This window comes from Cyprinus carpio, chromosome A12, assembly GCF_018340385.1.
Source record: "Cyprinus carpio isolate SPL01 chromosome A12, ASM1834038v1, whole genome shotgun sequence".
Classification (NCBI taxonomy): Eukaryota; Metazoa; Chordata; class Actinopteri; order Cypriniformes; family Cyprinidae; genus Cyprinus; species Cyprinus carpio.
In genome coordinates, this window is record NC_056583.1 from 26,043,993 (window position 1) to 26,056,374 (window position 12,382).

Consider the following 12,382-nt stretch of genomic DNA (forward strand, 5'->3'; position numbering starts at 1 on the left):
AAGAAACATTTCTGATTATTATCAATGTTGAACACAGTTGTGCTGCACAATATTTTTGTGGAAACTCAATTTTAAACGTCTTCACTGTCACTTTTGATCAATTTAAAGGGATAGTTCACACAAAAAATAAAAAACAGAAATGTTTCGTAACATTATAAATGTCTTTACTGTCACTTTTAATCTATTTAATAAAAATCTTACTGACCCCAAACTTTTGAACAGTTTAGTAAATTTAAAAATTTGACATCAGAACTTAAAAAACTGTTTGTTTTTAAAGTGCTGTGTGTGAACGGACCCTCAGTGTGAATGAATGCTGGATAAAATAAAGCATGTTTGTACTGAAAGATAATACATAAAGTATCAAATCACAGAAAATATCAAATATAAAACAGATATAAATTATGTATATTAACATTAATATGACTATATGTTTAGTGAGAAGAATTTTTTTCGTGAATGTGTTTATCATCATTTCACCCGGATATTTTGGAATCAGGATTTCTATTCCTTTTGACCAATTACTGGATATGGATTTTTAGAAATATATATATATATATATATATATATATATATATATATATATATATATATATATATATATATATATATATATATATATATATATATATATATATTCATTCAGATATTCATTTAGCTTTTAAGCTTTTAGGAATAATTTCCATGAATTTTTCCAGACCTGGAAATCACATTTTAACCCTTTGGATGCATTAACTAGTGAATCAGTATATTAAAAAAATGCATCAATGATTCTAAACAAACATCATCATTCAACTCCAACAAATATAATCTTGTATTTTTAAATTATATATATATATATATATATATATATATATATATATATATATATATATATATATATATATATATACGCACATCTGTGTACTGCAATATAACATAGTAGCAGATATGGTGCATCATAAATAAAAAAATGCAATGACAAATAAAGAGGAATTAGGAATAAATGTCAAAGATCATCGTCTGTCCCGCCTTAAATGATTAAAATGTCTTTTCTAATAGACACATCATGCATCTGAGGGTTACAGTTCCCTGATATTTACATGTTTTCCATGATTTGGGGACCCTTACTGACAGATGAAGGTTGTTGATTAATATGATATGAATAATACATCACAAACTCTGTAAGTATTAGCATGTGTAAATGCTGTTCACTCTCCGCTGTATATAGTCTATAGAAGCAAAGGTCAAATATTTACCAGTCTCTCTCTCTCTCTATATAAACACATATATGTATATTTACAGACAATGTTATTTTTGCTTCAGACACAATGCTGGAGTGTGAATCGCCGTGGTTCCTGTGAAGGTCTCTGATAACAGGAAGATCAAGTGCGTTTGCTGAAGAATCAGACGCACAGACGAACTGAAAGAGATCCGGATTGCGACAGAGATTAAACCGAAGTCACACTTTTACCTCTTTACCTCGAGCGTCTGTAAAACCCCATCCAAACGCCGACCATACTTTAAAGTCAACATGAAACCCGTGTTATCTCCATGATGTGACGTTGTGAATTAAACAGGAGAAAAATAAATAGTAAAGAAGGTCATGTTGAGTTAAAAACCTCCTGAATGTCTGATGATTTGTGTGTGTGTTGGGTAAGTTATCATCAGTCTTTATGGATTTCGTCTCCGTTTAATGCTTCTGTTTGACCATCTTAAACAAAATTTGACTTCAGGTGACACATTAATGCAGAGGAATATCAGTAGATCAGGGAAACGGTGTAGTGAAACTGAAATGCGACGTGTAAAGAGTCTATAAACTCTGCATTTTCGCAGCTATAAACGCTCTGATTTTAGCGGATGAGAGCAGATCTGTCAGGAGCGCAGAGAAGATGAACTTTCATATGTTTGTGGATCTGAATAGGCTTGTTTTCTGTATCTTGATATGCTGGTTTTGCAGTTTTGTTGGCTGGAGCCCATTTTTATATGAGAGTGTTATTGACAGAAGCCCATTGAAGAAGTTTAACAGGTTTAAGGCAGTGTTGCAAACGCAATCTAATGTGTTGAACTGACCTGATATTGGTAGCTAAAATCATAATTAGCCTAAATATGTAATGAGCAAACACAAAACGGTCGGGAAATGTGGGAATGTGTTTTGGGGATCAGTCTGGATTATCGTAAAGATGCTCTGATGTCTTAACTAGATGTTTGTGAATCTGCCGCATGCTTTGCATTCATTACCTACAATGTATCTCAATTTGAAACACTTTTAATACATGCTATTATAGTTTTTTGGCAAAAAAAAAGAAGTAATGCAGATACTCCAGCCCTCAATATCAGCTGCTATTAGAGACTATATCAAGCGCTCAGACTTCTGTAGATCGCATGCATCCTCCTCCTAATGGTGATTTGCGACTAAGAAACTTTAAAGCAATAGTTCACCCAAAAATTTAAATGTGCTCATCCTCAGTTCATCCCAGATCAGGATGGGTTTGTTTCTTCATCAGGTTTGTAGAAATGTAGCACTGCATCAGTGTCTCAGCAATGGATGCTCTACAGTGAATGGGTGCCGTCGGAATGAGAGTCCAAACAGCTGATAAAAACATCACAATAATCCATCTTAATGCTGGATGTGTTTAATCTTTTGTCTTCTCCAGATGTTAACTGATGGACTGGAGTGCTGTGGATTACTTGTGGATTATTGTGATGTTTTTATCAGCTGTTTGGACTCTCCATTCTGACGGCACCCATTCACTGCAGAGCATCCATTGCTGAAACACTGATGCAGTGCTACATTTCTACAAACCTGATGAAGTAACAAACTCATACTAATCTCGGAGTGAGCACATTTTCAGCAAATGATAATTTTTGCTGAACTATTCCTTTGAGTCACGCATTTCCAATGAAAGTTTAAAATCACCAACTCTAAGTGAAAATAATTGACTTTTAGAGTCTGAACACAACACACAGTAAGACTTGTCTCTACATTAGACTGAACTCAGCGCCGTCACTCACAAGCTCTTAAATAACTTCTTTCCTCACTGTCTCATGTATATCTGATCAGAATCACTTAGCAGACTAGTTAATGACTCAATAACCACACAAACCGCCGCAGACACCGTGTGTATATCTGTGTGCTGGAGTTTTTAATGCTGCATGCTCTTTCACCGTCATACTGTTATTGCGTTCTGTCTGTTTCTGGGGCCAAATAAACGGAGCGTCATTTCCTCAGAGAATGATATTTTACATTTTGTTGTTTTTTATGAAGAGGCCCTGTGTGTCAAAATGTGTTTTAAATGGAAAACTGGAATAATTTGAGACGGGATGTTCAAAGTCTCATGAAGCTTAAAGAACAACATCCTTCATCAGAATGTGATCTTGACAATAAAATAAATCATTTTTAATTACTTACATTTGTACATGCACTTTATTCCAGTCTGTTTGCTTCTGAAATATGACATATTTCTGAGGTTAAAAATCAGGAATCGATGTGATGGAGGTAAGTGTATATATATATATATATACACCAGAATAAAGTCAGAGCTGAAAGTTTGTTTACTAAAACAACTCGATATCTATTTGGTTTTGGCAAATCTAATCTATCTTATTCTTATCTATCTATGTCTTCTAAAAAGAAAAGTTGTTTCAGAGACAAAGCAAGTTATAAAATCACAAAGTGCTGAAAGATTATGAAGACAAAGATTTATTTATTTGGAATAACTGATGAATCATTCGCAATAAGACCATGTATTAAAAAATAAACTAGGTCAGTTTTAAGTTTATGTATAATGCATTTCAAAGGTATTCATAATGTTCATAGTATACTATGCATTATATATAATTGCAAAGTTAAATGCATTATAATATTTATGCAATATAACTTGGTTGTTTGTCACATATTTTAATACATTATACTGTGTAAAGGTGTAACAATTAATTAAAATTGTGGTCATAAGATCATGCAATGCATTATAAAGTCCATTAATTAATGCATTAAAATATATATTTTTTTTTAATGCAGAGCCTTCAATCATGACCAAACCTTTTTGAGGTATAAAGTAGAAAATGTTTAAATGTATAAAGTTGTTCAAACGATCTGAAGATGTTCCACTGCAGGCCACACGGATTCTGTCAAAATACACAAAAACTTAAAATTAGTTATTAAAGAATATATCAATGTTGTAGTTTCATGGAAACATTCATAGATTTGGTTGTTGGTTAGAAGAGATGTATGAAGAAAGAATAATAATAATTTATTATTATCGGTTTATTAAACATCATAAACCGGTGAATGCAGTCCAGTTCTCATGCATGCATGCGGTCTCTAGATTCACTCTGATGTTTGCATGCACTGCAGAGGATCAAACAAGACCTACCTCCTGACCCTAACTCCAAACCTACACTGTGGTGGGACGAAAACTCCCGAAAACATGTCCTTAAACGATCAGATGCACAAAACAACACGTTCAGGAAACAACAAACTCATGCTATTTGTTTACCTCTAAATGACTATGCAGAAACACTATTGATTCTCATTGCTGTAATAGAGTATTTACTACATTAGCTACAATATAAAAATGATTGCATTTAAAGAATAATTAAGAAAAAAACCATGACATATAAATACTCTGTATTTTAAATAATATACTGATGTCATATACAGAAAAAGAAAAGACAGTTTAAGAGCTTTAATGGGACAGTTCACCCAAAAATAAAAATTCTGTCATCTTTTACTCAGCAAACAGTTGACGGTAGCCATTGACTTCCATTGTAAAGAAACTACTCAATGGCTACCGTCCACTGTTTGGTTACCAACATTCTTCAAAATATCTTCTTTTGTGTTCAACAGAAGAAAGAAACTCATACCTTGAGAGCGAGCAAACGATGACGATTTTAATTTTTGGGTGGACTGTCTCTTTGCGTAAGGTGTGTTACCGGAGTCCAGGCGATGGTGTAGCGGTGAATGATACGTGCTGATGTAGCGCGCGGGACTCAACAGCGCCTCCATCTGGAGCAGACGACTCACCGCGGCCTGCGGAGGAACCGCATCTGATGCCTCCTTCAGCACTTCATCAGGAATCACTTTAGATCCCTGTTCAAACACACAGATCTCCAGAATTGTTCACCACTGGAGTGAGTAGTAAAACATCCCAGAGAGCACAGGTACGTCTGCAAGACATCTGTTAAACATCGCCTTATCTGGAAAGCATCTGCTGTGTAGCATGTCTTGCAGATGTAAAATAGACTTTTCTGTGATGTACATGTGCTATCAGGGATCCATAGCCTGTATTTGACATCTGCAAGATGTATTTTTTAGAGTGTTTGCTCATCTGCAATACGTCTACAGGATGTTTCCTATCAGATGTCAAACAGACGTTTATAAGATGTCTTTAAGATGTTTGAAAAAAAACTGATGTTTTAAAGACATTTATCAGATGTTTGCACACAGCAGATGCTTTCCAGATGAAGCGATCTTTAACAGACTTCTTGCAGATGTATGTGCTCTCTGGGTAATAACACCCGAAACGTCTTTCGTTCACTGACAATATCGGGTTTGTGATATTGCCTATTAAAAAATGGTGTGTTATGTTCATTACTGTATGAAAGAACGTCAGTAAAGTACTGATCCTGGAAGATTACACTGGCAAAACATTCAGTTGTAAGATAACTATAATGATAACTAGCGTCCAAACCATCAATAAAGGCCCTTTCACACCAAGAACGATAACTTTAACGATAAAGATATTTTCAGCGTCCACACCAACGCACGATAACGTCTGTTTATAATAAGCTGGAAATAATCACCTGAAAGTAATTCCAACGATATCAGTTTTCTTTGTTGGTATTGGTTTAGTGTGAAACTTATAGAATTATCACATCGAAAATTCATCATAATAACAACCACCATACCATAACATAACAAAAACACATTCATCTAACAAAAAATAAAATAACCATATCACAAAAACATAACTATAACGCAATCTCCCAATTAAAAAAAAAATACAAAAAATACAAAATATATATAATATATATAATATATATATATATATATATATATATATATATATATATATATATAATATATATATATAAATTTATATATATATACAAAAAATGGACACAAATATTTTCCTAAAATGTTTTAAAAGTATTACAGAAATTATTTTTATTAATATTATTATTATATTAATATTAATTATTATTATTTATAGTCATTTTATTTTTTATATTTTTTAAAATATATTTAAAATAGATATAAATATACATGGACATAAATTTTTATTTTATTGTATTATTTTATCATTTATTTAGTTATATTTTCTTATTTTGAAATTCATTTTGGTGTATGAAGATTTAAACAAAATATATTTTCAATTTAAAAAATATATGTAATTGAGCTTCACTATTTAAAACATAAACTTAACATTTATTTAAAATATATTTTGCCATATAGGTGATTACGTGAGTCCAGTGATATTATTCCTCTTTGTCACTATAAATATAGTGCTGGTGGGAGTTCACAATTCTCTTATGTTCATAGTTTATAATTCTAGGTTTGAATATGCTGATATTCATCAAAAGTCAAAGATCTTAATTTGAACTCAAACATTTCTCATCAGACCAAATATGTTCACAATAATTCTATAGCTCTATTTTTCATCTATTTAGTCATACTCTTATTACTCCTGGGGAACTTTAGGAGAGACAAAGCACAAATGTAGAGTTTTTCTACCGTGATCTGTTGTGTTTTGTTGAGCAGGTGTCGTCCGAGCCGCAGGATCTGATGAAGAGTGTCTCTCACGAGTCTCTCCAGGCTCTGTTCATCTGAGACGAGCGTCCGCTGGCTGTCAGACTCGTCCAGCAGCTTGTAGCTCCAGAGCTGGAAGAGTCTGCTGGGAAGGTCGTGGGACACCAGCAGGATCCGGGGCTCCAGGATCGGACCGCTGCGGGGCAGAGAGGTGCTTCTGCATTACAGACACATCTGACATTCCTACACTTTTCCTGTAAGGTACTGGAATAAATCATCAAGTCTTTAATAAATGCACTAAAACAATTAAATAACTATATTTAAATATACTATAATTTTTTTTAATTAACAAAAAATAATAATAACAAAAGTAATGCAGCTTGCTCATTTTTTAAACAACACAAACAATATATTTATATAACAAGACATCCAGATAAGGAGGAACCACATATTACAAATACAAAGGGTTTATGTAAAAAATAATAATAATAAAAATAAAAATAAATGTTATTAACATTTTTTGATTAAAAAAAAGTATCTAAAAATTATACTATAGTATAGTTTTTATTTATGTATTTTTTTTTCAATTGCATTTTATAATTTTTTTGTAGTTTTTGTTTTGTTGATATGTCTATATCGTTTTTATTATTTTTTATTTCAATTTTAGTTTTACTTATTTTAGTATATCAAGTTAAACTAAATTAAAATGGGAAATGTTGCCTTAGTAACTAGCTAGTATTTAATTATATTTAATTTATTTATTTAATTTTAAGTAACAGTTTTTTTATGATTTTAGTTTTAGTGAACTATAATAACCCTGATATATATAATATATATATATATATATATATATATTTTTTTTTTTTTCTTTTTTTTTTTGTCTTGCAGATGTATCTAAATCTAAATTACAGTCACTCACTCTTTCCCTGTAGTGCACTAATTGGCATTCACTATCTCGGGAAGAATGAATGATTTCAGACAGCTTTATTAGCAGTGCAGCAGAGAATCATGGGTGTTGTTGATTAATAATCACCTGTTCTCCTCCATGTGTCGCAGGTCTTGCAGGACAGACAGCAGAGCTTCAGTCGAACACTAGTGCATGAAGGATATTTCTGGATTAATATTTTACAATCACTGCATCTGTTTATATGAGGAGACGCTCCTGACCTACAGTATTCCAGATTTAGGAATATGATGCATCGTTTACTCACTCTCATGTCACTGCAAACCTGTAAGACTTTCTTTCTTCTGTGGGAAACTAAAGTTTAGATGTTTATAATGCGGAAAACTGGAAGCTCTCTAGCATTTATGTAATGTAAGTAATATTTTCATACTTTTTTTTTTTTTTTGCATGATTTGGCAAAATCACAGCTTGATTGGAAATGGTGCACAATGAAATGTTTTTTTTTTTTTTTTTTTTTTTTTTTTTTTTTTTTTCAATTTTATTTTTGGTAATTGTAAGTGTAGTAATATTTTTTAAGATGGAACGAACTTATAATTTTAGTATTATTGATATATTATGGTATTTATTTATATTTTGAATTAGCTTTTATTTTTGATATTTTCAGTTTCAATTTAAGTTTTAGTAATTTTTATTAAATGCATTTGTCATTTTTATAAAAAATATAACATTTATTTTAATAAGATATAATAAAAAAAATAATTGTTACATGTTCCCTGTAATATTTCTATAAACCTTTAATGTATTTTTATTTCAGTTTTAGAAATTCTGGAAGTTTTTTTCCCCAACAAAAAGATTATTTTAAAAAGGCAACTGCAGCTTTTTATCTCGCAGTTTAATTTTTTTAAGTAAATTTTACTTTTACTTTTAATTCTAATTCTGCATTTGCGTCTTGCAATTCTGTTTTTTTTTTTTTTTTACCAGGAATAAAAAATTAAATTGCAATGTTTTTATTTTAAATTGCAATTAGTTTTTAGCTCACAATTCTGACTTTCTTCACAGAACTGCAATTTTATACACTCTCAGAAAAAAGGTACAAAAGTTGTCACTGGGGCGGTACCTTTTCAAAAGGCACACCTTTTGTACCTTTAACTTTCTGAGAGTTACAAAACTCCCCCATTTTTTATCTCATGGCATCTGAGAAAAAGTCTGAATTGTAAGATAAAAAGTTGCAATTACCTTTTTTTTTTTAATCCCATGGCAGAAACAAGCTTCCATACTTTATTTTTGTTTCAGTTTTAGTTGCAAAAACTTGCATGAATGTTCTGTTTATGTTCCACAGAGGCAGAAAGTCATGGGAGTGAAGCATGAGGCTGAGTAACTGATGCACACACTGTGGACTGCAGATGAAGCACCTCGATGACGAGCAGCACGTGTTGAGGGTAAAGCAGCAGGAGACCGGTGACGTCTTCACCCGCTCGGAACCTCTGCAGACTGAGAATCAGCCTCTCGAAGTGATCTGACACACAACACATACCAGAGGTTATTTTAAAACTGAACTTTTCAGGTCTGGGTCTGGATTGTAATGACACTCTAAACCCTTTAATCAGAAATCTGAGACGCTCAGACGGACCTCCCACAGTCCTCCTGTCAGCCGCTCCGCAGGACAGACGGCCAATCACAGTCAGCCTGTGTAACAGGAACTTCTGCAGGAGAGACAGGAAGTGATAAAAGACAAACCTGCTGAGTGACTGACGAATATGAGAAACACTCAGCATTTGTTTGCGCTGTTGACTGGATACACAGAGCATTTGACTTCATGAATCTAAAGGAACAGCTCATTGAAATAAACAATACAAGTTGTACATTTACATTATTTGTTTTTAGTTCTTATGAAAAAAAAAATCCCAATATTTTATTAACACTTAGAAAAAACTAATTAAAGAGACAATAAAGCTTATTTTACAACTAGAATCATTTTTAAAATCATATGGATTTTGAGCTACAGTTTTAGCCCTTTGAGCTAAAATATTTTCTTGAAGTTCAAATGAGATTTTAAGGTAATATTTCAGTAATGTATCAATTTATCAACACATTCAAGTGTTCACAGTTCAGGTAAACAAATAAAATTAAAAATTAAAATTAAAAATAAAAAAAGCTTTTTTAGTGCGTGTTCTATTTTTATTGCAATTATATATATATATATATATATATATATATATATATATATATATATATATATATATCAATTATTTCTACATAGCTGTTATTTCTTTTGATTTCAGTTTTAGTTTTAGTAATTATTATGGAAGCTAAAAAAGGTAATTGTGACTTTTTTCTTCTTCTTACAATTCTGAGTTTATATCTTGCAGTTCTGAGAAAACATCAGAATTGTTAGATAAACAGTCACAATTACCTGTTTTTTTTTTTTTTTTTTTTTTATTTTTTTATCCAGAGTGATAAACAAGCTTCCACACTTTAATTTATTTCTGTTTCAGTTTTAGTCTTTTTTTTTTACTTCAACTTGCATGATTATTTTCCTAAATAAAACATTATGTAAATGTAACAATATATATATATAATTAAAATGAACACATTAAAATGTAACAATTCTAAAAATAAAAAAGTTATGTAACTTAAAATGTAACTATATATATATATATATATATATATATATATATATATATATATATATTTTATTTATATTTTTTTTCTTAAACTCCCTGCAGTTTTCTCAAGAAGCTTAGTTTTGAACAGTTGCCCTGAATGACTTGAGTTTACATTCTGAAAACAGATCTATGATTGTCTGCACTGACCAGCTCTCTGCGGTGCGTCAGCCGGCGGTGGAACAGACTGGAGCCGTTCTCATGGTCTGCTGCTGTACTGGAGCTCTGCGTGTCTCTCTCCATGCTGCTCTTCTGTCCGTCTGGTGCTAACTAACCCTCCCTCACTGTTTACCTGCTCCATGTTAATCTCCAGGAGACGTGAGCTCCTGCCCCGGGGAAATTCAAGCCATGCAAATTACATCAATTCTTTTTCCCCCCTGAACCATCATGAAAGCACTATTCATTCTGTGATGGAAGCGTTTTTTTGGAGCAAACTCTTTTGTCTCACTGAGACTCATTCGAAAGCTAGCATTTATGTACGTTAATTACAGAATTACTGCATTATTGGAAATGCTGCACCATTAAAATACTCTAATATTTTTCTTTTATTTCACTCTTTGTTTAGAAAATTGTGAGTAATAATGTTTTTAAAATTCATTCTAATAATTTAAAGATTATAAGGGGAAAGTGCTCCTTCAGTTTTCTTTATATAACATTATAGAAATTTTTTTTTTAGTAATTTTGTTATGTACTTTAATTGATTTTTAATTTGGCTTTAGTCATTTTAGTATTTCAACTTCATTTCATTTAGTTTGGCAACATATATAGAATATATAATTTCAGCAATTATATTTTGTTTTACTTTAGCTTTTTTGCTAAATAATTTTAGTTTAGTTTTAGTAGTTTTTGCACTTCTATAATATATATATATATATATGTATATATATTTTTTTATTTTTTTATTTTATTTTTTTGCCAAGGCAACATTTTTTTTAAGTGTAAGTTTTTTGTCTGATATTTATATTTTGTTTGATTTGATTTTTTTCTATGTAGATTTTTGTATTTTAGTAATTTTAGCACTTTCATTTAATTTTTAATTTTTTTTATTTAAATTATTTGTATTTTGTTTTATTTCGGCTGTATTCCAATTAATTTTTTTTTTGGAGACGCATGATTCTTTTTTTTTTTTGAGTTAACAGTAGCAACACTGATCTGACACAAGGGTGAAAAAGGTTAAATAAAATCTATATTTAAATACATTTATAAAGTAGCAAAGAAAAATTGTTTCCAATACATAAAGTTCTTGCTAAATCGGTGAGTTCTGATGAAAATCCCCCCTGGGACACAAAAGTGCCTGGATTTGAAGACACACAGAGCTGAAGTGTGTTGTAGGCCTAGTGTGTACTTCTGCTCTGAATGCAGTGTAACCAAGCAACCTTTGATGAGGAGAAATCTGAGCCGCTCCTCCTTCAGTGAATGTGCGAGCATGACAAACCTTTCTGCCAGTCCTGTGTTTCTCCATCAGCCGGATGAACAGAGACTCCGATCTGACAAACTCTGCGTCCAGATCCCGTGAAGCCATGACTGCTGTGTGTGTTTACACTGGTTACTAAGCAACAGCAGCCCTGGACAGTCCTGCACCCTTCTGAAGCTCTCTTTCAAGGGAACAGTGCTTAGGAAGCACTTCTGAGTCGAACACACCTATATAGACTGTACGTTTGTGTAGGTTATGCAGTATATAGGTGCCATGAGAAACAAAAAAAAGAAAAAAAAAGACAATTGATACAAAGATCATTTCTGACTGAGCTGTTAATGTACTCATTTCTGTTTTCTGTCTGCTTGCAACATTATCTATACACACATAACATACCCATAAAACAATTTTAATAAATCCTTCTTGTGCTATAAAAATGAGAGATGATTGTATTGATCATTTTTGGCAACACTTTATAATACGGTTCCTTTTGTTAACATTAGTTACCATGAACAAACAATGAAAAATGCTTCCTTACCCTTTACCCCTTTTTTTTTTTTTTGGATTATATGTCTAAAATTTTGTCTATGAACTACGTTTTTGCAAAAGTTATTATGTGCATTATGTTTGAATGACAAATGAAGATTTTAAAACAGAAGTACAGATTTTCACAC

General features: G+C 31.7%; 1 protein-coding gene across 3 annotated transcripts; it reads right to left on the bottom strand.

The window, feature by feature from the left end:
* Positions 1-3,823: 3,823 nt before the first annotated feature.
* tex47 (testis expressed 47) lies at positions 3,824-11,870 on the bottom strand. 3 transcript variants are annotated; one of them, XM_042768205.1, is made up of 8 exons: positions 10,445-10,807; positions 9,262-9,334; positions 9,044-9,147; positions 7,761-7,819; positions 6,713-6,923; positions 4,912-5,068; positions 4,353-4,411; positions 3,824-4,104 (listed from the first exon to the last, which is right to left on the bottom strand). In XM_042768205.1, exons 1-7 carry the CDS (start codon positions 10,535-10,537, stop codon positions 4,374-4,376), a joined length of 735 nt encoding a protein of 244 aa, XP_042624139.1. In that variant the 5' UTR covers positions 10,538-10,807; the 3' UTR covers positions 3,824-4,104; positions 4,353-4,373. The 3 variants fall into 3 exon arrangements, with proteins under 3 accessions (XP_042624139.1, XP_042624140.1, XP_042624136.1); XM_042768206.1 differs by lacking the exons at positions 4,353-4,411; positions 10,445-10,807 and adding an exon at positions 11,730-11,870 and having other exon boundaries at positions 3,829-4,104; XM_042768202.1 differs by lacking the exon at positions 4,353-4,411 and having other exon boundaries at positions 3,838-4,104; positions 10,445-10,806.
* Between the last annotated feature and the right edge of the window lie 512 nt (positions 11,871-12,382).

Coding starts and splice junctions, on each gene's coding strand:
- tex47 (XM_042768202.1), bottom strand. CDS start 10,537: ATGGAGAGAGACACGCAGAGCTCCAGTACAGCAGCAGACCATGAGAAC. Junction 7,820..9,043: donor ACGTGCTGCTCGTCATCGAG/GTGCTTCATCTG, acceptor TTCATGCACTAG/TGTTCGACTGAAGCTCTGCT. Junction 6,924..7,760: donor CGACACATGGAGGAGAACAG/GTGATTATTAAT, acceptor TCTGCCCCGCAG/CGGTCCGATCCTGGAGCCCC.